Raw genomic sequence first — 25,548 nt, 5'->3', positions numbered from 1 at the left:
GATGGCTGCGTCCGCTTCTGTCCGAGATTCAGAGAGGTCAGTCGCCCAAGGACACCTCACGGTGTGGCACTGCCAGGAGTTGATTTTTGCCTTCCTTCACCACCACCCGACTCAACGGTCTATAAGTCCCTGTGCACGTTTCTCTCTTCCTGGATTCTCCTTTGGTGGAGATGACGTCGGGGAAGTCTGGGCTTCCGGGTGGGAGCTGGGTGAGTGCCGCAGGCCCTGAACTTAACAAGCAAGTGGGTCCCCGTCTTCTTCAGGATGAGCAGCTGCAGGAGGAGGTGGTGAGCTGAAGGCAAAGGTGAGCGGGCAGAACCGCCATGGCTCTGGCGAGAGGTGACCCTTCTACTGCATTCTCGATTCATCGTGTGCAAACTCACCGATACGGAAATAGCACAGTCTTGTCGTTGTTTCTTCTAGGTCAGCTTGGACGTTCCAAATACCTCCCTTTACCTGATGCAGCTGATAAAATCAGGATGGCTTTAAACTCAGTAAGTGGTTAATCATTACCTTCCTGGCCTTTCCTCTGTTCCCGGTTCCTTCTGTTATTTCCAGCTATGTGTGTGAGTCGGCATTTTAAAAGCTGCTTGCAGGACTGCCTTTGCTCCCCGGATGCTGTGAAGGCGTTCTTGGGGTGAGGGGTGAGCAGGGGCTGGGCGGGGGGAGCCATGTGACAGCTGCACAGCGGGAAGTCTCAGAGCTCTCTGAGCGGGTGTGGATGTGTGATTCTCCCCTGGGCCTCTTCTCTTCCTGCTCAGGTTGGGGTGGGGCAAGGGGACAGGGGTGAGGGTGTGGGGACAGATAGAGGCAGGACAGTGGTGAGAGGGAGTGAGTCCTGGGGAGAAAAGCGCGCTTGGGATGCCGCCAGCCAGCAGAGCACGGAGTCGCCTTGCTTCCTGGTAGCCTGGGACAGGCTATGGCTGTGTGGGACACTGGGCTGGCTGCCCCTCTCCCTGAGACCCTCTCCCCCCGCAACACACACACTTTGGAGACAAATGCACTATCTTTATTCCCCATCGCATCTCACTCATGGTCTTATACCTGGGAATAAGTGCATTTAGTAGTTATTCTACTGGTTAATGACAAAATTCTTCTCTCTCTTCTATCTGGAAAACAGACGTTTGCTTCCCCTGCCCCTTTATTTAGTATTATGTATTTATTTATACTAGAGCCTTTTTAAATTTTAAATCCACAGCACAGGAATTCACTGGGCCGAACCGCTCCCACCTTTCCTGGGAAGGACGGCACGTTCTTACATGCTTCAGATAGAGGCCAAACGCCTGTGCCGCTTTTTGGCCTCTAGTTCCCCCATTTAGATGAGAGATTACATTTCGTATCCCTTTCTGTTACTGCTCTGGTTTCGAGTGTAATCTTTGGACTTTGGAAGGAGCCCGTTGGTGAGTCATTAAACTCGCATTCGGCCCATTGCTTTCTAATCACGCTGCCCTGGAGGCCCTGTTTAAAATTCTCAGCATCTAGTCGCCTCTGCTCAGAATACTGGTCCTCTCTGAACTCTCGGTCAACAAGGAGCAAGGGGACAAATTACTGAGTGGGCAGGAGTGTTGCATGTGGACACTCAGATAAGAGGGCAAGTGTGGCTCCCAGAGTGGCCCAGCCAGTGGGCGGTTCAGGGGGGCTGACGCAGGACAAGGCGGCAGGCTGCTGGGGTCCGGAGTGTCCAGTGAGGGGGCAGGGCCTGGAGAGGGCAATTTTTAAGTAGGCAGAGGGGGAGGGCAGGACATTCTAAGAAGATGGAAACCAGCCAAAGGATGGAGCTGAGAGGGAAATGGAGTAGCTGGGCCCCCCCTTCCACGTTTGTGTGTGTACACACTGTGTCCCAGAAATTCCACTGACAGGGACGGAGCCGCGGAACTCCGCACACTCTCAACATAAACGCATGTGTCCTAGAAAGATGCTTGTGGGAGCAGATCTGCTGGCCACCCCCCCAGTTGTAAACCTTTTAGGTAGATTTCTTAACCTCTGTCACTCACGTTCCTGTCTGCAAAATTGGTCTATCCATCTCAGCTGTACCATCTTAGGGGGTTATGGTCACGCTTCAAGGAGGGCATGAATACAGATGCCCGAAGCAGGTGAGTTCTCGAATGTCAGCTCTTATTATTCTCATTCTAATCCTGGCATTGCTAGTCCATAACTTTGTAGCCCACTCTCAGGGGATGGGGTATTGTCTCGTTCCCAGACTTCTACACGTTTTTTTACTCAATGTCAGCCATTTGTTTTTTTTTCTTTATTTCAAAAGATGAATAGTAAACAAACAAACCCCAAAACTATTGCCAATTAATTGGAAACGCTGGTGAGCTTTCATTCTATGTGAGTTCAGTTATTGGCATAATTAAAGATGCCCTAAAGGAATCTGCAGCACTGACCCAGCCATCCCACTACTGGGCATATACCCTGAGAAAACCATAATTCCAAGAGTCATGTACCACAATGTTCATTGCAGCTCTGTTTACAGTAAGCAGGTCATGGAAGCAACCTAAGTGTCCATCGACAGATGAATGGACAAAGAAGATGTGGCACATATATACAGTGGAATATTACTCAGCCATAAAAAGAAATGAAATTGAGTTATCTGTAGTCAGGTGGATGGACCTAGAGTCTGTCATACAGAGTGAAGTAAGTTAGAAAGAGAAAAATAAATACCGTATGCTAACACATATATATGGAATCTAAGAAAAAAAAAGGTTCTGAAGAACCTAGGGGCAGGACAGGAATAAAGACGCAGACATAGAGAGTGGACTTGAGGCCATGGGGAGGGGGAAGGGTAAGCTGAGACGAAGTGAGAGTGGCATGGACATATATACACTACCAAGCGTAAGATAGATAGTGGGAAGCAGCCGCATGGCACGGGGAGACCATCTCGGTGCTTTGTGACCACCTAGAGGAGTGGGATAGGGAGGGTGGGAGGGAGATGCAAGAGGGAGGGGATATGGGGACATATATATACGTATAGCTGATTCACTCTGTTATAAAGCAGAAACTAACACCATTGTAAAGCAATTACACTCCAATAAAGATGTTAAAAAAAAAAAGAATCTGCAGCGCCGTCCCAGTGTCTTGTCTGAGTGTGATGGGGTGTATATTTAACCTTTAGGATAATTAGGGTTTTGTATCATTCATCTTCTTGTTAAATTTTTTTAAAAAATGTTTAGTGGGTATAGCTGCTTTACAATGCTGTGTCATTCATCTTCTTTTTAATCATTCAGGGGTCACCACCAGGTGTCGGGCCTTACTATGAGAACCATGGATTCCAACCCGAAAGCCTCTACCCGCCGCAGCCGCCCATGGCGCACCGTGCCTACGCGGGGTACCCGGCTCAGTACTACCCACCCGCAGTGCCCCAGTACGCCCCGAGGGTTCAGACGCACACCTCGACACCCGTCATCCTCATGCAGCCCAAACCCCCGGCGGGGCCAGCATGCACCTCAAGTAGGACCCTTTTTGCATTTATTTCCTCTAATGAAGCCTGAGTTTTGGGTCTGCCTTCTCCGGTGGCCCGTCTGCCCCACCGGCTCTGGTGCCAGCTCTCCTCTGTCTGCCGGGCTGGTCTGGCTCTGCATACCTCTCCCCTCCCCCACTCTGTGTCAAAGCTGTGGGCCTGGGTCTCGCCTCCTGTGGGCCTCTGGGGGCCTCCCGGCTGCTAAGACCTTCATCTCCCACTAATGCTCTGGTAATGGCTTGGCCTGTACCACCCAGGGTGGTCTTTCTAGCTGGGCTTCTCTGAACTGCTTCTTGTCTGCGTGGTTTGCCGCTGAATCATCTTGAGTAGATGGTAAACCCCCATTGCAGGGAGAAACGATTTAACCTTTCTCTGTGTACCATTCCCTGGGCACTGCAAGTCACGTTCAAGGTGCTCAAAGAGTAGCTTGTGTATTTTGTGTTTGGTGAATGAAGTGGCCGGTGGAACTGTTGTACAGAAGCATCTTCAACATTTCTCTTTCCTTGAAGGGTCTTGTAGCCAGACCTGACTGGGCCACGGAGGAGGGTTGAGGGACTGAAGGTGGTGTGTCCTCTGCCCATCCCCTTAATCCCATATCTTTCTTATCCTCTCATTCATCTCCTTTCTTTGCATTGCATTTTATCTCTTCTCCCTCCAGACCCCTTCCCGTCGCACCCCCCCTCCCAGGCTTTTAATGCAGGCTAGTTGATGTGGTGAGAACTGCCCAGGCAGGACAAGTACTGCCATTACTAGTATGAGCACAGAGCCAGTACAGTGGCTGGACCAAGGAACATTTTCACTGATAATGTTTTAATTTTAATTCGTGAGATACGCCTACCTACGTACACCACTTGCACAGTTAAAGATTAGTGACAGAGTGAATTTCCACGTGCCACCACCATGCCATAAATAATGACAGTAAGGAATAGTGAATAAGACCCGTACCCTTTGAAGATGCCCCTCCGCAGACCACTCCAGCTCTTCACAGGTGCCGTCGCCCTTGGATTTCTGCCTCGGTCCTTGCCTCTGCCTCCTTCGCGCTTCATAGGTGGCTCGTCCATCCTTCCTTCTCGGCACCGCTACTCTCTTCCATTCCTGTGTTTTCTGCCCCTGCCCCTTTCCTGTGTGGTTCTCTTTCCCTCCATTCATTTGTCTTGGATCAAGGAAGCACTTGTCTCTGCACTGATGTCTTTCTGGTGGTGGTGGGTAGAATGAGGCCAGTGGCTGCTACTCGGGGTGATTTCGATCCCCAGGGACATCTGGCAATGTCTGGAGACAGTTTTGGTTGTTATAACTGGGCTGGGGGTGCCCCTGGCATCTCCTGGGTAGGTGCCAGTGACGCTGCTAAACATCCTCCAGTGCGTAGGGTGACCACTCCCCCACCAAGAATGACCCAGCCAAGGTGTCCGTGGTACCCAGGCTGAGGACCCCTAGTCTTAGCCTGTCATGCTCTTAGCTCATCCTTCCCTCTCTTCCCCGACACTTGGCAAACACTGATCTAACTGTCTCCACAGTTTTGCCTTTTCAGAATGTAGAGTTGGAATCACGCAGCATGTAGCCTGGCAGAGCCTTGACAGTATTTTGCAAGTTACTTAAACAGCACAAACTCAAGAGAACCCCAGCAGGAATACAAGGGACATTTTTATCTTAATGGCTCTATTTGTTTTATCAAGAGTTGTAGGTGTTTCACATTGAACCACAAGGCATACACATGTGAATGTTTGGGTTTTGGAGGACTGAAGGTCAACAATCCTGTGCTGCTAATAGTTGACACTGGACACGATAGGGCTTTTGTACGAACAATTGACAACAATGAAGGTAAATGATTAGTCAGTTATAATTACACTCACAATCCGTACAGTTGCAAACCAGCACCCAGTCATGTCCGATCGACCAGACAATGATTCCGAAATGCCTGTCCCCCAGAGGTGAGATCCGGGGCTCCCGCTGCCCAAGCTCCTAGTGAGGGCTGGGCAGGTTGCCACCTTCTCAACAAGAGGTTCAAGATACCTAGTTTAATAGCCCTCAACTCACCAGGCACGCTATTTTATCTCGGATAAGATAACACATAGGGAAGTCTCCTAAAGGAAGACATCATCCTTGACTAATGGGTCAAATTGGCCACTTGGAATTTCCCCTGAGCTTCCTTGGGGACCCTGCCCTGCTATCGGTAAGATGCAGGCACAGTGCCAAGTCCTGATAATGGGGCTGGCGGTACATGGAGCTCCTCAGGCCGGCGGCCGTGACCTCACCCGTGAGCCTGTGGCACTGCAGACTCACGCCTCCTCTCCCCGAGCTGAGTCAGAATCTCTGGGTAACAGGCTCCCCGGTGATTTCTAAGCCGGTTTGAGCACAGACTGTGGGATTGGCCGAACATGGTAACGAAATGAGAGGCGAGGCGTTGAGCCCCGATCAGATGGGTCAGCTCTGGTCTCTCAACCGCAGAAGCTGAACGTCTTGGTCTGGTGGACTTCTCGAAGCAAGAATGTGCACAGGTGGGGTGCAAGGCCCCCCCGCACTGCACCTCTGCAGCCTGGGTATGAACTAAGCGGTTGGAGTGCCTGTGTGAGCGCCTTCGCCCGGACACTTCCCTCTGCCTCTCCGCCTATCCCAAGGGATCACTGGGCCAGGAGCTGCTCTCTGCACAGGACCTGCTGAGGGTGGCGGTGGTGGGGGCCTTCCTCTGAACCTTGGCATGACGTTCGGCTTACACTCTGACCGACAATGGCGTGTTGGTTTGTTTTGACTAGAGAGCGCTGGTGACCTTCTCCAAAGACTTGTATTCTTAGCTGGAACGTGAGCCCAGAGTTCCTGCCCCCAGACCCGGGAGCGATGCCAGCGCTGCCCAGTAGCACTTCCTGCAGTGACGGAATGTCCTGCCTCTTCACAGTCCAGCACAGTAGCCACTGGTCACATGGGATTACTGAGTAGTTGAATTTACCGAACGATTTAATATCATTTGACGGTAATTAATTGAAGCGCAGATAGCCACATGTGGCCAGTGACTGTTTAAATGAGTCAGTGTGACTCTGTCCCATCCCTCCCCAAACCACTTTGAGGAAGAGGCTTTTTCCCCGCTGCCTTGAGTACCACTGACACAGAGATGATAGTCTGAGGAGAATTATTATTATTTTGCTTATGCTTTATAATCACCGGAACAAGGTATGTTTCCTTTTTTCAGCCATTTTTTAATGCATCATTTATTTGACTACCTTCAGGCCATACTTGTGGAAGAGCTTAATTTTAATGTATGTTGCTTCATATCACGGCTTCCTGCTTCGGTTCTCAAAAAAAGCCTAAAGTTCAGTGCTATGGAAGAAGTAAGACCTCCCAGGATACGTTCATAAAGAGAAAACTCACATTTTTAAATGTATAAGAAATTATTATTCCTTGATAGGATATACCATATATATCTGAGAGTCTAACTTCTAAGAAACTTGGCGACTAAGTTGTTCACTCGACTCTTTTCTTCCAGGGACTAAGAAAGTCCTGTGTGTCACCTTCTCCCTGGGCGCCCTTCTGGCTGGAGCAGTCCTGGCCGCCATGCTGCTGTGGAAGCTCAGTGAGTGCAGGACGGGGCCAAGTCGTGGTGTGCTGGCCCTTTAGTGGCCCTACTCTCTGGGCTGGGGGCTCACCCACAGCCCCTCGGGAAATTTCTCATCTCTTTCCTCCTGTTTGGTTACGCGATGCATGAATAACCTTTCTCGGAAGCGGCCAATCTCGTTTGCATGCTTCCTCCTAATCCGTGGGCTGTCAAGGTCCCGTGCCCTTTGTGTGTGATATTCATACACGTGGGAGAAGCACGTTGAGTTTACCCCGTGCTTCAGGTACTAGGTGGCACCTGGCACTCGTGAGCACAGTGGGTGCAGCACCTCGGGGCCACACCTGGTCCCTGTGTCTCAGTGTACAGCGGTGGCTGCCACAGGCCCCTCCTGTACCCACAGCCACGTCTCCTCCATCAGCCCGGGGCAGGGTTTGTGGATCACAGGACTCACCTGTGTGGCAGAGAGGGCGGGTGCTGTCCAGATCCGAGGCGAGGGGTCCTCCCCTGAGCAAAGGGACAGACCCGAGGGGGTCAGGATCCCTGCAGCCGCTCCCTGTGACGTACGTCGTCGGGAAGGACTCATCCCCTCCTTTAACAGTAAAGGAGGAAAAGCTCACTCCCTCTTGTCACCTGGGTGCTGGGAGGTTTTCTCGGTTTCTCAGCCCGATGGACATCTCCCTTCCATTTCTCTGCCAGTGGAGGACGAGTGCTTGGGGATGGAATGCAGCTCCTCGGGGACCTGCGTCAGCCCCTCTCACTGGTGCGACGGCATCCTGCACTGCCCCAGCGGCGAGGACGAGAGCCGGTGCGGTGAGTGGCGGGGCCGTGCCGGCTGCCTCGGAGGGGGGACCGCTCTGCCCCACCACAGAGGCCACAGCAGGGCAAGCGTGACGGTGTCAGGCCCGTGTCCCGAACGCCGAGCGTTCCACAACTGAATCCCTTCCTGAAGGCTGAGCCTCGCGTCTAAGCCCGGTTTTCAGATGACGGGACAGGCTCAGAGTGGGCGAGCGCCAGCCCTCCACCAGCATCGCGCAGCATGGGGGAAGGGAGACCACAGCCCAGGGCCAGGCCAACGTGCCTGCCCCAGCTGCCACGACGTCACTAAAACAGGCAAACTGTTTAAGACATAAAGTTGGGAGTGGGCTCTGCGTTTTCTAAACAAGCTGCCTTTCAAGTGATCTTTGTTGTCACGGGGTGGGCACCTTTTCTGCTTTTATTATTTTCAATGAATTATTTCATGGGTGGTAAAGTGGTCATGCCAGGGAAAATGATGACCCTGGCGTTGAGGACGAGGCTTGTGCTAATACCCACTGAGGGCCATACCCAGAGCCTAAAGCCTGCTGCGTCCTCTGGGAGCTGTGTTAACTCTGAACGCAGGTGATGCCAGTCAAAGGCCGGGCTCTACGCCACCGCTGTCTTCCTTCTGCAGCCATCCTGGGGGAGGATGGATTTCCCGTACATCCCATTTCCAGGTCAGGGCACCTGTGTGAGATGCAGTGCGGACTTGGCCGTGGAATCCTCAGGGTTGGGGGTTAGGCCAGAGCTCAGTCTCTGCACCATCTGCATGGACCTGCGTCCACGCTGGTGCCTTGGCCTCTAAGTTCCGACCTCCTGCAGTTCCTTCCCGGAGGGGGTTTGCACTGGGCAGTGACTCACTCTGTAAACTGTTGACATAGTGACTTGCCTTTATTTTGGTGATAATATATTTGTCACCATTTTCTTAAGTAAAGCAGGGAGTTTTTGAGGTTGAGAAGATGTGGTTAAGCTCTCAGGCGGGATGACATTTGATGTTTCCCTACCTGTGCATGTGCATGTGTTGATAAACTCTAGCAAGACAAACTCATGTTACCTGGAGAGACTTTCTCTCTCTCTTCTTAATACTGAAGTTGTATTTACTTAAATACTTTAAGAGTTAGTGTACTCAAATAGATCATAATTCGGGAAGTCCCTAAGGGTATGCAGTGAAAATCTCACCTCCCCCATTTCACTTACGCTCATGCACACTCACACACACACACACACACTCACATACTCACACAGAGTATATACTCACACACTGTGAGATAACAGAGTGTATGTATTGGTCTCTGCCCCCCGTTCCCGGCACAGGGCTCCTGAAACTCTAGTGATTCCGAAGTGAAAAGACCACCAGGTGCATCTTTGGTTCTAGTATTTCATCCTTGACCCCAGTTCCTGACACGGAGCTCCTAAAACCCTTGTCACTTCCTGGGTGATAGGAGTGTCTTTTGTCCTAAGAACGCGACTCTTGGCGGGCTCCTGAATGGCTCCTGGATGGGGGCTGGTCTTGGTTAGAAGCTTAGACTGTAGCTCTGCACCCCACTGTCTAGAGAGGGGGAGAGGCTGAAAATGGAGTTAATGATCGAACATGCCTACGTGATGCAGCCTCCATAAAATCCCAAAAGTACAGGGTTGGGGAGCTTCCGGGTTGGTGACCCCATGAAGATCTGGGGAGACCGGTGTGCCCAGAGGGCACGGAATCTCCCGCCCCTCCCCACACACCTTGCCCTGTGCTTCTCTTCCTCTGGATGTGCATGTGTGTCCTTTATCCCATCCTTTATCATGAACTGGTAAACAGTAAGTAAATGGTTTTCCTGAGTTCTGTGAGCTGCTCTAGCAAATTAATCGAAGCTGAGGAGGGGGTCGTGGGAACCTCTGAGTTCTAGCTGGTCGTTCAGAAGCACAGGTGACAACCTGGACTTGGGGCTGGCATCTGAAGTGGGGGGGCAGGGGAAGGGGGAGGAGGGCAGTCTTGTGGGACTGAGCCCTCAACCTGTGGGATCTGATGCCATCTCCAGGTAAAAGAGTATCAGAACTGAGTTAAACTGTTGGACACCCAGCTGGTGTCCCAGAGAACTGCTTGTTATGGGGTAAAACCCACATGCATTTGGTGATCAGAAGTGTCAGGAGTGATATGTTCTGTGTGAGCAGTAAAGAAGACACACGTGAAACAAGGATGTGAGGAAGAGGAAAGAACAGGGTAGTTTTTCTAACACACAGACACACACACACACAGACACACTCACACACAGACACACACACACTCACACACAGACACACACACACACACACACACACACACACACACACGCCTGTTCATCAGCCAATCATGTTTTTTCCTTGGGGCAACGAATAAGAGTATCTTGTTTCTCCTTGCACAGAGTTTTTGCACGAAAATGTACATGTGTTTGCATCGTTAATGTGCCCGTTTCCCTATGGCTGCCATCCAGCTGACTCCACAGGGCTTGATGACACATCCTGGAAGTCACTTTTCTGCTGGGACGTGAGCCTCCCCTTTCCCTCCGCTGCACTCGCAGCGTTCCTTTGCATGGAATCCTGAGCAGTTTCACGTGTACAGAACAAAGAGAGTTCCCATCCCTCCCCGGCCCTCACATACAGTCGCCCCTGCTTGTAACATCTTGCATTGGGGTGGTACCTGCACTGTAAGTGATAAGTCGATATTGATACATTGTTATTGACTAAAGTCCTTAGTTTACATTAAGGTTTACTCGGTATTGCAGATAAATGTACAATGTATACATCTGGACAGTAGGTTTGGACAGATGTCTAACATGTGTCCACCATGACAGTGTCATACAGAGTAGTTTCACTGCCCTAAAAATCCTCTGTGCCCTACTTGTTCATCCCTTACTCCCCAGCCCCGAGTAACCACTGATCTGCCTACCGTCTCCATGGTTTCGCCTTTCCCCAAGTATCTTAGAATTGGAACCCTTTCAGATGCTTCTTTCGCTGAATGATGTGCATTTAAGGTTCCTCCACGTCTCTTCGTGGCCTGAGAGCTCAGTTCTTTCTAGTGTTGAATCGTAATGCATTGTCTAGATGTCCTCCAGCTGGCTTATCCACTCACATGGTGTGTGGAATCACTCATCACAGAAGCAGCAGGAAGTGACCAGACCAAGGCTGGTCATTCCACAGCAGGATGAGCCCCAGATGCCAGGTCCTGAGCAACCACTAATCTACTTGCAGTCTCTACAGGTGTCCTTCTCTAGACGTTTCACAGAAATGGGATCACACAGTGTGTGAGCCTTTGTGTCTGGCCTCTTCCACTCAGCAGAATGTCGTGGGTGCTGTATTGTGTCAGTGTTTCATCCCCTTTCATGAACAAATAATACTGCATTATGCGGATGGACCACATTTTGAGCATTCATCGGTAGATGGACATTTGGGTTGTTTCCACCTTTCGGCTCTTGTGGATAATGCTTTCACGAACATTTGTGTACAGTGTTCCCTTTTGTCTGAATACCTGTTTTCAGTTCTTGTGGGCGAAGGGCATATTTTGCGGGGAAAGGCTGGATTCTCGGCACCTCTCATGTGTAGCTGGTGCCTTGGGAAGAGGGAGCCCAGCCCTGCCTCTGGGTCCCAGGGCCTCTGTGTCCCAGGGAAGGTGGGGCTTATGTGGCGGACAGGACGATGGTTTGAGACTCACCAGAATCTCCCTTCCTGCAGTTCGCCTCTACGGACCCAACTTCATCCTTCAGGTGTACTCAGCTCAGAGGAAGTCCTGGCACCCCGTGTGCCAGGATGACTGGAGTGACAACTACGGGAGAGCAGCGTGCCAGGACATGGGCTACCCGTGAGTTCCGAGCCCCGTGGCCTCCGTGATGATGGTGACAGGCGCAGAGACATAAGATCAGTGCTTCTCTCTGTCCCTCCCTGGAAGCGCCAACACAGGGGCACCGCGAGCCTTTGTCTCCTTTCTAAAGCCGCTCCAGGAAGCCGGCAGGGGACCGTGGGCAACACACTGCCCCATCCCCCTCCACGGCATCCCCAGCCCTGCCTCTGGGGCCTCCATCAGCTCCTGGTTCCTCGAGGCTGTCCAGTTCTGCGGTCACCAGGGTCCAGGGTGCTGGCCGAGGGCCTTGGGTGACTCATTTCCTAAGGAGCCCCCAGGCAGGGTCGAAGCCTTGACTCCACTCACCTCCTGGGTGGTAGCGAGAGGGGAGGGCTGCAGGGAAGGTCTGGAGGGAACAGATCTGCGTAACCTTCACTGCGTGAGCGCGGAAGGCGCTGGAGGCCTTTGAACAGAAGAGAGCTGATCAACAGATTTATCCGTTAGAGAATTCATTCCTCATGCAGCCACCAGAGGAGGTGGGAGAGGGGGGTGGGAGTGCCCCCTCCTCAGGATTCCAGCCAGGGACACGCCAGACCATCCTTGTCAACGCGTGGCAGCCGTCTGGCCTCTCAGGGAAAGGCTGTGCGATTTCATTGCCACCGTCTCTTCCTTGGGGGTGTCACCGTGTAAATTCTGTGCAATTCTAGTGTGTTGCCTTTATGCCAGTTTTCAAAGTGAATTACCACTTGATAAGAAAGCTGGCATCTTAGCTAGTGAAATACTTCAAAATGCCAGCCCCCAATTGCAGCGTATGTCACTGGGAATGACGTAGGTGAGGCCCCATCACGGTTCAGGGTCTGTATTTTATCACTGGGAGCATTTTAACAGGTGTAATTTTGTTACATTATATGTACTCACACACCCTTATTCTTACTGCTTCTTTATCCTAATCCAGATTAGATTAGAAACACGACTGATGGAGGACATTTCCCTGACACTTCAGGCTTATCGGATGGAAAGATGGTTATAACGCAGCGTCACTTGACTGGAAGTTGTGTTTTTGTTTTCCCAAATGCTATGCTGTTCCTCGTAACCAGAATGTCATATTCTGATGTAGCTATAACATAGGATTTACGAATGCTCACAACAAAACCCATTATTTTACATAAGATTTTCTGTCTTTTTCAGGAATAGTTTTTTTTCTAGCCAAGGAATAGTGGATGACAGCGGGGCCACAAGCTTCATGAAGCTGAATGTCAGTGCCAACAATATCGATCTCTATAAAAAACTCTACCACAGGTATTTAATTTGGTGATTTCTTTTTAAAAATGTATTTCATTGAAGTATAGTTGATTTACAATGTTATGTTAATTTCTACTGTATGGCAAAGTGATTCAGTTATATATACGTTCTTTTTCATATTCTTTTCCCATTACAGTTTATTACAGGATATTGAATATAGTTCCCTGTGCTATACAGTAGGTCCTTATTGCCTATCCATCCTATATATACTAGTTTGCATCTGCTAATCCCAAACTCCCACTCCATCCTTCTCCCACCTCCCTCCCCACTTGGCAACCACAGGTCTATTCTCTATGTCTGTGAGTTTGTTTCTTAGATAAGGTCATTTGTGTCATATTTTAGATTCCACATATAAGTGATATGTGGTATTTGTCTTTCTCTTTCTGATTTACTTTGCTTAGTACGATAATCTCTAGGTCCATCCGTGTTACTGTAAGTGGCATTATTTCATTCTTTATTAGGGCTGAGTAATATTCCCTTGTATGTATGGACCACATCTTCTTCATCCATTCCTCTGTCAATGGACATTTAAGTTGTTTCCATGTCTTGACTATTGTAAATAGTGCTGCTATGAACATTGGGGTGCATGTATGTTATTGAATTGTAGTTTTGTCCAGAAACATGTCCAGGAGTGAGATTGCTGGATCATATGGTAGCTCTATTTTTAGTTTCTTAAGGAACCTCCATACCGTTCTCCATAGTGGCTGCACCAATTTACATTCCCACCAACAGTGTAGGAGGGTCCCTTATCTCCACACCCTCTCCAGCATTTGTTATTTATAGACTTTTTTTTTTGCGGTACGCGGGCCTGTCACTGCTGTGGCCTCTCCCGTTGCGGAGCACAGGCTCCGGACGCGCAGGCTCAGCGGCCATGGCTCACGGGCCCAGCCGCTCTGCGGCATGTGGGATCTTCCGGGACCGGGGCACGCACTCGTGTCCCCTGCATCGGCAGACGGACTCTCAACCACTGCGCCACCAGGGAAGCCCTTATTTGTAGACTTTTTGATGCTGGCCATTCTGACTGCTGTGAGGTGGTACCTCACTGTGGTTTTGATTTGCATTTCTCTAATGATCAGTGATGTTGAGCATCTTTCCATGTGCCTGTTGGCCACGGTGATTTCCTCTTTCCTTTCAAGAATTGTGTAATGGGAATGAGTAGGAGGCGTCAGGGAGAATCACTGTCCAGAGTTTGATTTCTCTGCTGCACCTGCGGGTTTGTCTGAGTTTCTCATGGGGAGGAGATTGGACTTTATGTAGGACCGTCCCTCTGAGCAGCTCTGGGTTTATTCCAGGGAAGTGACTAAGGTTTATTTGCCATCTTGTTTGTGCCCTCTGCCCTCTGCCCTCTGCCCTCTGCCTTCCATGGTATTGGGTAACATTGCACAATTGAAATTCCTCTTTCCTGATTTTTTTCTCTCTCCGGACATTAGACATGTACCTTACTGTGTGTCAGGGTGTGTGTCTAGGAGTCCAAAAGAATGTCTCAGGATCCCCACTGGGGTGATCAACTCATCCTGGTTTGCCCAGGACTCTGCCGGTTTCACACTGGAAATCCTGCTTCCCAAGAAGCCCCTCAGCGCCAGGCAGCGGGGGTGGTTGGTCCCCCAGCCCAAGCAATCGTGTCAGAGGATGCTGTGCAAGGGGTGGGCCTGGGAGCGAGCGGCTGGTCCAGGGCACCAATGTTTCCTGTACCTGGAGGGATACTCGCAGCGCTGGGCGGGTCGCAGTGCGTCTGGTGGGTGGAAATGAGCCTGAGCTGGTCCCATGGTTGATGGTTTAGCTGTTTCGGAGGGTGGGGGAGAGGGCTGGACTTGAGCAACTCATTTTGTGTTGCATATGTTGAAAATGGTTGCGGTCTTCCTAGGATCATTACTATCCAAATGTTCCTTAACGTGAAAGATACACAGTGTCCTTCTTGCGTAAGTCCTCCTCAGCTCCCAGGTCCCTATCTCCCATCCCCAGGTGGCCAGGCAGGCCGGCACCTCCTGCTGGCCAGGTGCCAGATGCTGCCTTGACGGGAGGATGGACGGGTCACACTTCCCCTCCTTCCGTGTGAGTGGGAGGCTGGGGGCAGGTTTGCGTTCCTGGTGGCCCGGCGGGCTGACTTCTGCCTGGGGCCCCTGGTCTGGCTGTCCCCAGGAATGTGAGAGGGTGAGCCCAGGAGAAGGGGTGCACACGGCCAGGTGTGCCCATCAAAACAGCAGGCCGTGGTTTGCCCTCCCGAGGAACTAAACACAGCTGCCTGGGCTCTTTGTAAATGCCCCCGACTGTCTCGTCATCGTCTTTGGTTACATGGAATCAGGGCTGAGCAGGGGAGGAAAGGCTGCCACCTCTCGGTAACTCACAAGGTGGCTGCAGGGTTTGGAGGAAAGAAGAGAAGGTCATTGCCTGGGATGTGGTGTCCCCGGCATGCATGGCGTGAGGTGGGAGAACTGCTTTCCTCTTTGCTTTCAGAAGTTGCTCTTTGCTACCCGAGTCCTCGCAGGGTTTGTCTGAGTGGCCGCTTTGCGCCCTGATGCCGGTGGCTGCACAGTGTGTAGAGGAGAATGCCCTTATGATCCTTAGGAAGCATCTTCTCTTAATGGGAACATGTCTTCTCTCGGCATCCAATGCCCCCCAGCCAGAGACCACCGGGACATGCCTTGTCCTGGAACTGTGGGTGTCTCCATGGAAGCGGGTGAGAAGGGACTTATTACAGGGCGTGGGCTTGTGTTGAGTCCTTTTGGGGAAGGTTCCAGGAAGCAGGGCTTTGCCCTGCATTGGATGCTGTCCGGAAGTGAGGGTGATTCTGTAGTTGGTACCTTAATGGTTTTTTTTTTTAGAAGGTGGGTGGCAGGCATGAAGCCAGGCTATGGCTGGGATTGGCTGGGAAGTGCGGCTACTCGTGTCAGCCAGCATAGGGGCCTGTTGGTCACCGTGTGGCTTGGACCAGGCTCATGGGATCGTGCGGTGGGCGCGCCCGCGTCCTGATCCATCATGTAACAGTGGTCTGGCCCCATGTGGATGCCCTGGGAGCTGTTTACGTTCAACAGAACGTGGCCAGGTTCGAACATGTGGGTGTCAGGGCTGTTTCTCTTCTCCTCAGCCTATTGGGGGAAAATTCCGTACACGGTGGAATGCATTGGTTGTTTCTTTTTCATAGGTAACCCGGAATGTCTGCCCCCCAAAGGAGTAACTTTTCTTCTGTTCCCAGCAAATGATTGACTGTATAGTTTCCTGTGCGGTAAATGTAAAGCAGTTATAGGAATCTGGAAGTTTACGAACGTCTTCCTTACAAAATTACAGGATCGTTTTAAATCCCAAGGAAAAATAATAACAGCTGATATGATGTGTGCTTATCTTCACAACCATCCTATGAGTTGGTACTATATTAGCCCATTCTGCAGATGGGGAAATTGAGGCACAGAGAGGTTAGGAAGCTTGTCCAAGGTCACACAGCTTGGATTTGACCCCTGCACGTTGATTCAGTGTCTGCTCTTTACTACCGTCCCCTATGTATATAGATTTACTTTCCTTATTCAAGTCTTCAACTGTGGACTCTTCTATGTCTGGGGAGGCAGAGAGTGAGAACAGTAGAAGAAAATATTCATGTCTAAGCATTTTGAGAATCAAGTGTCTCGTTTGTTAGAGTGACCAGAATTTTCCCCTCTTCTTTTGTAGTGATGTCTGTTCTTCAAAAACAGTGGTTTCTTTACGCTGCATAGGTAAGTGATTCTTGGTTTTCCTTTTTGTGTTTCTAAAATAAGAAACATTTGGTACTTATAGAAATGTATCTCCCTGTGTCTCTGGGGGATGTGGAGAGATGAGGTGGGGTAACAGGTCAGGACATGCCCAGCACTCTGCCCAAGGGGCTCCTTTCTTGAATTCTGATGCACTTGAGACACCTTCAGCCTCAAGTCCAAGAAGCAGCTGTCCCATGAGGACGGGAGAGCTCAAGAAACTGCCGGGGCCACACTCTAGGGCATCCGCGCGCTGGAGCTGGACGCCTGTGCGTGTCCCCGCCCCTGTGTTTGGATTATTTATAGCTTCCAAACCTTCTACTGGTATGGAGGACACTGTCCCTGCGCTCCCTTCTCTGGGACAGCCCCATCCTGTTCCCATTCGGGTCTCAGGCCTGAAGCTTGGCTGTTCAGTTTGAACAGCTGAAGCTAGCAGATGCCCCTAGGTGGACGCATGCCCCAGTGGTCCCGCTGGTACCTTCCCACCCAGGCTGGCTCAAGCTTCTTTAGGTCCAGAGAAAGCAGGTGCCTGCCCTGCCTTCCCGCGCATGCGCCGCCATCCACCTCCTGGCAGCTTGAGAACAGCACACGTGAGAAAAGCCTCCTTAGCTCTGTTCGGGAATCTTGGCGCCTCTGAGCATTCGAGGGGGTGCCAGGGCCTTTGTTATCCAGGCCCCCCACCTGGTGTACGGGAGACGCCGATGGAATCGCACAAGTGCTAAGGAACAGGGGCACCCAGTGCCAGCAGAAGTGGTGCTTCCTGGGGGGGAGGGGGAGGAAGCACCTCCTCTCACCCCACCCCCCAACGCAAAGAGACCAGGACACATTCTCGGAAAGTCGGACCCCAAACAAACAGGAACAAGAACAGACAACAGTCACCCTCCGGCCAGACAGGACCCTCGGGCTGGGGGCCGTCTGGGCACCGGGTGTGACGGGCGTCAGGCGGCTGGGAGCGGGCGGCCCTGCTTCGCTCACCGGCCGGACGCGCTGTGCTTGTCGCCCTCAGAGTGCGGGGTCTCCGCGAAGACGAGACGCCAGAGCCGGATCGTGGGCGGGTCGAGCGCTGCCCCGGGGGACTGGCCCTGGCAGGTCAGCCTGCACGTGCAAGGCACCCACGTCTGCGGAGGCTCCATCATCACCCCCGAGTGGATCGTGACCGCCGCCCACTGCGTGGAGGAGTAAGTCCCGCGGGGGCGGGTCCCGGGTTGGGAGGCGGAGGCTCTGGGCCCTGCGGCCTGGAGTGAAGTCTCCGAGTCCTTCGAGTTCCGGTTTCCTTGTGGACACGCGGGGATTCTAAGGGCGCCCAGGTCGTTGCCTCGCTGGGAGGGTCAAATGACTCGTGCAGCGCGTGGCCAAGCCCATCCCTTCAGCAGGCGTCCATTACTCCTGGGGTCTGGCGCAGGGATGCAGTGTGGGGCTGGAGTGATGCTGTGATCAGAACTCCTTCTAGGGGCTTCCCTGGTGGCGCAGTGGCTAAGAATCCACCTGCCAATGCAGGGGGCACGGGTTCGAGCCCTGGTCCGGAAGATCCCACATGCCGCGGAGCAACTAAGCCCGTGCGCCACAACTACTGAGCCTGTGCTCTAGAGCCCGCGAGCCACAACTAGAGAAAGCCCGTGCACAGCAACAAAGACCCAACTCAGCCAAAAATAAAATAAATAAATTTATTAAAAAAAAAAAAAGAAAGAAAGAACTCCTTCTAGCCCACAGTCTTCTCAGCTGTCCCACTTTTCCTGAGTCCCCTGCCCTCTTGGGAGGCCTGGTTTCCCCTGGGTGCTCATCCCCAGAGAGGGTGCACTCAAAGACACTCAGACCTCACACTGCCATGCAGGAAGGTCCTCTGTGGTCCATTAAACACCCTGGGCCACAGCATTGCCCATACAGGGGGGTGGAGAGGGGCAAGGGTAGCCATCATTTACAGTGTTAGCTTTTGTAGAAGATACTATTCCCCCTCCTTTTTTCTTAAACGTGGAGGGTTTTTTTGTGTTTTTTTTGTGTTTGTTTTGGTCACGTGGCTATTTTGAAAAAGCCTCGCTCATCAGAGTTATTTTTCTTTAGAGTGAGGCCGGGCCTGGCCTGGCCGTTCTCCGGCTCAGTGGCTTCAGACAGTCCCCTCGAGGTGGCTGCCTGTAGCATCTGCACCTGTAAGACAGGTGTGCTGCTCCACGGGCTGTTGTATGGTTGAAGAAAGCAGTGTTTATTACCCAAGAGTGTTCCCTTCCTTCCATCCACCATATTCCATGGGCTGTAGGATTTAGGATTTTCTTAGAAGGGAAATACCCAGATAAAGGTAATGCCAGGACGGCTATTAGACTCAGAGTCTGTTCATCAGTACACACCTATTAAGCACCTACTGTGTGCCAGGAAATGCTCTAGCATGTAAAAGTCAGTTAGACCCAGCCACGCCGGAAATGGGGTTTCAAACCTCAGGAAGGCACTTAGGCTCAAGAATAAGCGTTCTTGGAATCGCGAGGGTTTGCCGGCTGGCGGGGAAGCACGGAAGGAATAGGATTCACTGACGAGGTAAAGGAGGGGAGTGGGGGCTGTGTGGGGTGTGGAGGGGGAGGGGCCTGAGACCACCTGGCCAGCCTTGTCGTGCGGCTTTTGACAAATCACGTCGCCTTGGAGACCTTGGCTCGGGCGGGTGACTTTTGAAGGCCGTCGAATGAGCGTTTCGTGTTTGTGGTTCTGACACGCTGAGCGGTGTTCACGTCTGTCTTCCAGACCTCTTAACAATCCCAAGATTTGGACGGCCTTTGCAGGAATTTTGAGACAATCTTTCATGTTCTATGGAAACGGATACCGAGTAGCAAAAGTGATTTCCCACCCGAATTACGATTCCAAGACCAAGAACAACGACATCGCTCTTATGAAGCTGCAGACGCCTCTGACTTTTAACGGTGCGTAGCAGCGTTCCTGCAGCCCGGGGTACGTGAACGGTTTTGACTGCATCTTAAGGAGAGGTTGACTGGAAATAAAATGTGCTGTGATGTCCAGAAGGAAGGAAGTTGCACTGAGTTGTAGCGTGTGGAGCCAGGGGAGGGGTTGGCTGCTAGAAGAGGGCTCAGCAGAGGCCGAGTCACCCCAAAATGTGCCTTTGGCCACTGAGGGATGCGTTCACTGCGGCACTTTTCCTCCTCGGCACGGTGACGACTTAATCAGCACACGTGAACGTCTAGAAAAGTTGTTTCCTAGTCAGCATCTGGTGGGTGCTGGTTTGCAATTGCACCTGTTGTGAGTTTAATTATAAATTGCTAATCACTTACCTCCATCCTTATCAATTGAGTCCGATGCAGCCCTACCACGTCCAGTGTCAACTCTTTGTGTCACAGGACTGTCGATCTTCAATCCTCCGAGACCCTAACTTTCAGAGGGGGGCGTCTTGCCTGTTAGAAGGAGGGTCCTGGCAGGGGCAGGAAAGGGGATGCCAGGACACACTGGAATCCAGAAGTCTCCCTGGGCAGGAGGCTGGTGGTCCCAGGCCCAGGGAAGATCCAGGTGGACACCGTCGCCGGAGGCCTTCAGTTAGACCAGACCCGCTCACGCTGTTTTCCCTTCTTGGAACAGACAGAGTGAAACCAGTGTGTCTGCCCAACCCGGGCATGATGCTGGAACCGACACAGGCCTGCTGGATTTCCGGGTGGGGGTCCACCTACGAGAAAGGTGAGGCTCCCAGCAGGGGATCTGCGGGTCTCAGGAGCAGATCACTGGGTTCTGAAGCGGGAGGTCTAGGTTTTGATCCTGGTTCTACCACTAAGTGATTTGACGACTTTGGGCAGTTCGCCCAGTCTTTTTGCCTGTTTCCCCACGTGCTAGATGGGAAAATCCTAGCTGCCCTACCTACCCCATGCCCTTATTAAGACCAAATGGAACAATGTGTGGAAACTGGTTTTTGAAGGGTGAAGGCCACCGTGTGAGGGGCACACGGCCCCCATGTTTGTACCCCATGGTCGCTAACAGGCCGCCTGGAAGTCTGCCTGCCTTTGATGGCTGAGTGATAACGGACTCGGTGAGGATGGGCTTGTGTGACCGGCAATGCCAGCTGCAGGCGTCGGAGCCTTTGTCCTCCTGCCCTGACACCACAGAGTGGGAAGAGGCGCTAGACCCTCCTGACGCAGGCTGGCCCAGCTGCCTTCAGTTACAATTTGCTTTCATCTCAGATAACGTTTTTCAAATGAAGGGACCCTTGCTGTTGCATTCTTATGGAGCATTGGATGGGCTTAGTCGTGCATTTATATATTGTTTACATCCTTCCAAAAGTGTTTAGGGCACACCTCCAAGGATCTTTTAAAGCACGGTGAATAGCTCAAGGGCGGGGTGGTTGGGAGGGGTAGGGGAGATGTCGGTGGCCCTGGGTGTCCTGGCATCTGGTCTAAAGAAAACTCCTGGATTGAGCCTTCCAGTTGTGAGCGAGGTTTCCCAGCATCCAAGACAAAAGGGAAAGTCAGCCACAATTTGGGGAGCACCGACCAAGAGCTGGGAACGCAGCAGTGAACAAAATGAGACAGAAATCCCTACCCGCAGGAGCTTCACATTCTCCTGTGGATGTCTGGGGGCAGGATGTGCTCAGACAGGAAAGGAATAACTGAACTAGGTGCTTTCAAACAGCGGAGGTTTGCGACAGCGAGCGGTGGTCAGGGAAGGCTTCTCGGAAGAGAGGACATTTGAGCTAAGATCTGCATGACTAGAGTGTCTTACGAACAGAAGGGCCAGTGTGGCCAGGGCACGATGAGCCGGGGTGAGGGGGCAGCCTGGGGCCAGGTCGCATAGGGCCTTGTAGGCTATAATGAGGATACTGGAGTGACTTGATCTGAGAGCTGTGTAGGGAGTCACGGCAGGGTTGGGGGTGAGGGCAGACGGAACAGCACGGTGAGGGGACCAGTGCTGTGTCCTCCGAGACAAGAAGGCGGCTCAGACGGGGGGTGGGGGTGGGAGCACGTTTGGGACAGAGCCTTCAGAGCTGCTGATGGATGGAGTGTCAGCAGAGAAAGAGCAGAGAGTCACAGGAAGGCGGCTTCCAGCTGTGACGCGAGCCCCCCGGTGGGTGGTGGAACCATTTCCCGAGTCCGGAGGACGGGGGGCGGGGTGCGGTATGGCTTTGGGTGGAGGAGCCCTCTAGGAGAGGGCCCAGAAGACATCCAGGTAGCAACTGGGAGACATAGAGTGCAAGTCCCAGCGAGCGTCTAGGAAGTTTCCACCTGCTGGCAGCCGAGGGCAGATGGTCAGAGAGTGAAGGGTCGTGTGGGGTTGAGGACGGTCGGGTGTTTGAGGTGGAAACACAGGGCTCCTCCGGTGGCCCTGGGAACGGTCCAGAGAAGAGGGAGCAAGGAAGGAGGAAAGCTGACCCCAGGGAACCAAGTGGCTGGGTGATGGGAGAGGATGAGTCTAGGACACAGGCGATGGGAGAGGATGAGTCTAGGACACAGGTGATGGGAGAGGATGAGTCTAGGACACAGGTGATGGGAGAGGATGAGTCTAGGACACAGGTGATGGGAGAGGATGAGTCTAGGACACAGGTGATGGGAGAGGATGAGTCTAGGACACAGGTGATGGGAGAGGATGAGTCTAGGACACAGGTGATGGGAGAGGATGAGTCTAGGACACAGGTGATGGGAGAGGATGAGTCTAGGACACAGGTGATGGGAGAGGATGAGTCTAGGACACAGGCGATGGGAGAGGATGAGTCTAGGACACAGGCGATGGGAGAGGATGATTCTAGGACACAGGCGATGGGAGAGGATGATTCTAGGACACAGGCGATGGGAGAGGATGAGTCTAGGACACAGGCGATGGGAGAGGATGAGTCTAGGACACAGGCGATGGGAGAGGATGAGTCTAGGACACAGGCGATGGGAGAGGATGAGTCTAGGACACAGGCGATGGGAGAGGATGAGTCTAGGACACAGGCGATGGGAGAGGATGAGTCTAGGACACAGGCGATGGGAGAGGATGAGTCTAGGACACAGGCGATGGGAGAGGATGAGTCTAGGACACAGGCGATGGGAGAGGATGAGTCTAGGACACAGGCGATGGGAGAGGATGAGTCTAGGACACAGGCGATGGGAGAGGATGAGTCTAGGACACAGGCGATGGGAGAGGATGAGTCTAGGACACAGGCGATGGGAGAGGATGAGTCTAGGACACAGGCGATGGGAGAGGATGAGTCTAGGACACAGGCGATGGGAGAGGATGAGTCTAGGACACAGGCGATGGGAGAGGATGAGTCTAGGACACAGGCGATGGGAGAGGATGAGTCTAGGACACAGGTGATGGGAGAGGATGAGTCTAGGACACAGGCGATGGGAGAGGATGAGTCTAGGACACAGGCGATGGGAGAGGATGAGTCTAGGACACAGGTGATGGGAGAGGATGAGTCTAGGACACAGGCGATGGGAGAGGATGAGTCTAGGACACAGGTGATGGGAGAGGATGAGTCTAGGACACAGGCGATGGGAGAGGATGAGTCTAGGACACAGGCGATGGGAGAGGATGAGTCTAGGACACAGGCGATGGGAGAGGATGAGTCTAGGACACAGGCGATGGGAGAGGATGAGTCTAGGACACAGGCGATGGGAGAGGATGAGTCTAGGACACAGGTGATGGGAGAGGATGAGTCTAGGACACAGGTGATGGGAGAGGATGAGTCTAGGACACAGGCGGAGCTCCCCAGCCCCAGAGGCAGGCAGTCTGCTACCAAACCCAATCTGGAGCCGCTTTACACACAGACCCCAGCAGCTGGAAGATACCCCGGTGTCCCAGGAGCCAGTATGGGAGGAAGGGCGTGGCTGTCTCTCCACGCCCCCCGGGAGGGAGTCCAGGCTTCCTGGGAAAGCCAGCCATCCTCTGTTGCAGGGAAAACCTCGGATAGGCTGAACGCGGCGATGGTGCAGCTCATCGAGCCCTGGCGGTGCGACAGCAAGCAGGTGTACAGTGACCTCATCACGCCGGCCATGATCTGCGCAGGGTACCTGCAGGGAACCGTTGACTCCTGCCAGGTGATGACCAGCTTGCGTTCGGTCTCTGCGCCTTGGCCGGCTCCCAGGGGGCCCGTGAGGAGCACCTCCTCCCCGACCTGGGGCCCGGGGGCGGCCGTGGGAAGTGACGGCCATGGACGGTGCGACAGCCCTGGTACCCCCAACAATGCGCGCCGCTGCTTCCTCCGGAAGGCGCTATGTGGTCGAAGTGTCACAGAAATAAGTCTTTTGACTATTTAAAAATATGGACAGCCATTTATTTGGCAACTATTAACTGATGCAGACGCCAATTTGTCGCTGGTGCAGTCTCTTTGGGGGACTATATGACTGTCACCTCGTCGGAGGAGACCTGCAGCCCCTCCCATTACCCCCACCTCCTTGCCCTCTGTGATGTACAGCCTGGGGTTTCACTTCTGCTCTGTAACCTGCTGTGTCCCCCAGGGTGACAGCGGAGGCCCTCTGGTCACTCTGAAGAGCAGCGTCTGGTGGCTGATTGGGGACACGAGCTGGGGGTCTGGCTGTGCTAAGGCTTACCGACCGGGGGTGTACGGAAACGTGACCGTGTTTACAGACTGGATTTATCGACAAATGAGGGTAACTTTCCCGTCCTCCTCGTTGGGTTCTCTGGCTTCGCTGTGTCAAAGCCTAGGAGGTGTGGTCCCCGTGCCAGGTGGCATCCCCTCCCCCACTGTCCAGGGCCCACCACTGGTGTTTGGGTGAAAACGTCTGGGGCTCAGCTTTGTAGGGTCCAGAGCTGACTGTGACGGGCTTCCTTGTGCTCTGACCACGCTCGGTTCTGGCTCAGGTGGTTCTGTTTACCCACCCAGACGTCGTTGAGTCAAACTTCTGGTGGATGGGCAGAGAGCAGGGAGAGGCAGGTCAGCCAGCCGTGCCTCTGCCCTGTCCTTTTCCGGGCTATCGAGTACGCCCTGGGGCCGGGGAGCAGCTGGGGTTCTCTGGTACAAGGAGAGGTGGTAAGGTGGGGAAAGATCCCAGGGGCTCCCGACCTGGCCTGTGGTGCATAACGGAGCCCAGTCCTTGTGCTCTGCCTGGATCCTGGGTCCACCTCACGGGCCTCGGGACCGGCAGAGCCCACAGATTTCGGCTTCTTCTAGGGGTTGGCTCCTGGTGGAAGAAAAAGTTCTGTTCTGTCCCCTCTCAAGTCTCCAAAGGTACCCAGGTGCAGAACCAGAGGGCACTGCCCAATGAGGTCCGGCCTGCATCTCCCCAGATTGAAACCGTAGGACCTAACACCTTCAAGTGGCCACGGGGCCCATCTAGTCCCCGCCCCAGAAAGGGCCGAGTGCTGGAAGTAGATGACTCCCTCTGGCCCGCCGGGGGCTATGTGGTAGAGGGAAGCTGGGGGGGCTGCGGTGGGGCTGGGAGGAGAAGGCAGCCCGGACACGTTGAGGGAGGTGAGCCAGGCCAAGGGGAGACTGTCCGTCCAGGATGAGAGAGCAAACGGGCAAGGTGTGTTAAGGTACCGCCGGTGGCTCAGCACGGCCAGAGCGGGGAGTGAGAGGGCTGGGTGGCAGCAGAGAAAGTGGTAGAAAGCAGGACAATTAGACACTTGACGTCTTTCAGTGGCTAAGGTCACACTCGGTTTGCCCACAGAGGCCTGTGTCCCAGCTGTGCTGAATGATTGGATCCCTACACACCCCGTTCCCCCTTATGCCTCAGGCCCTTTGCACATGCTGTCCTCCACTGTCAGCCTAACCCCTTGACCTTCATGCTGTAGAAAAACAATATCCCTTTGTCTTATTAAGCTTACTCATTGGTGTATAAGGGCCTCACGTTCATTTAGGGGAAAAAATAATTTTCTACCTTTGTTTGTCTCAAGAAAATAACATCGTTTCTTTTTCCTTTTTGAACAGGCAAACAGCTAATCCATACAGCCTGGGTCCTTGACACCATTTCACAAGAAAATGAAGGGGCTGATTTTTTTTTTTTTTTTTTTT

The 25,548-nt window shown here is 52.8% G+C and overlaps 1 protein-coding gene across 2 annotated transcripts; it reads left to right on the top strand.

Annotated features, from left to right (window-relative positions):
- Nucleotides 1-403: 403 nt before the first annotated feature.
- Nucleotides 404-25,548, top strand: TMPRSS2 (transmembrane serine protease 2). Of its 2 annotated transcripts, XM_067737313.1 has the most exons (13): nucleotides 428-494; nucleotides 3,228-3,450; nucleotides 6,936-7,022; nucleotides 7,701-7,814; nucleotides 11,490-11,616; nucleotides 12,784-12,894; nucleotides 16,558-16,601; nucleotides 17,623-17,794; nucleotides 19,341-19,516; nucleotides 20,184-20,279; nucleotides 23,469-23,611; nucleotides 24,032-24,184; nucleotides 25,465-25,548. In XM_067737313.1, exons 1-13 carry the CDS (start codon nucleotides 480-482, stop codon nucleotides 25,474-25,476), a joined length of 1,473 nt encoding a protein of 490 aa, XP_067593414.1. In that variant the 5' UTR covers nucleotides 428-479; the 3' UTR covers nucleotides 25,477-25,548. The 2 variants fall into 2 exon arrangements, with proteins under 2 accessions (XP_067593413.1, XP_067593414.1); XM_067737312.1 differs by lacking the exon at nucleotides 25,465-25,548 and having other exon boundaries at nucleotides 404-494; nucleotides 24,032-24,310.

The sequence above is a fragment of the Pseudorca crassidens genome, chromosome 5 (assembly GCF_039906515.1).
Source record: "Pseudorca crassidens isolate mPseCra1 chromosome 5, mPseCra1.hap1, whole genome shotgun sequence".
Classification (NCBI taxonomy): Eukaryota; Metazoa; Chordata; class Mammalia; order Artiodactyla; family Delphinidae; genus Pseudorca; species Pseudorca crassidens.
Note: the sequence above shows the minus strand (reverse complement) of the source record. Positions and strands in the feature narration are given on the sequence as shown.

Bases quoted from the DNA above. Each gene is read 5' to 3' on its own strand.
- TMPRSS2 (XM_067737312.1), top strand. The intron at 3,451-6,935 runs GTAGGACCCTTT...CTTTTCTTCCAG, and splicing joins GGGGCCAGCATGCACCTCAA to GGACTAAGAAAGTCCTGTGT. The intron at 19,517-20,183 runs GTGCGTAGCAGC...TTCTTGGAACAG, and splicing joins GACGCCTCTGACTTTTAACG to ACAGAGTGAAACCAGTGTGT.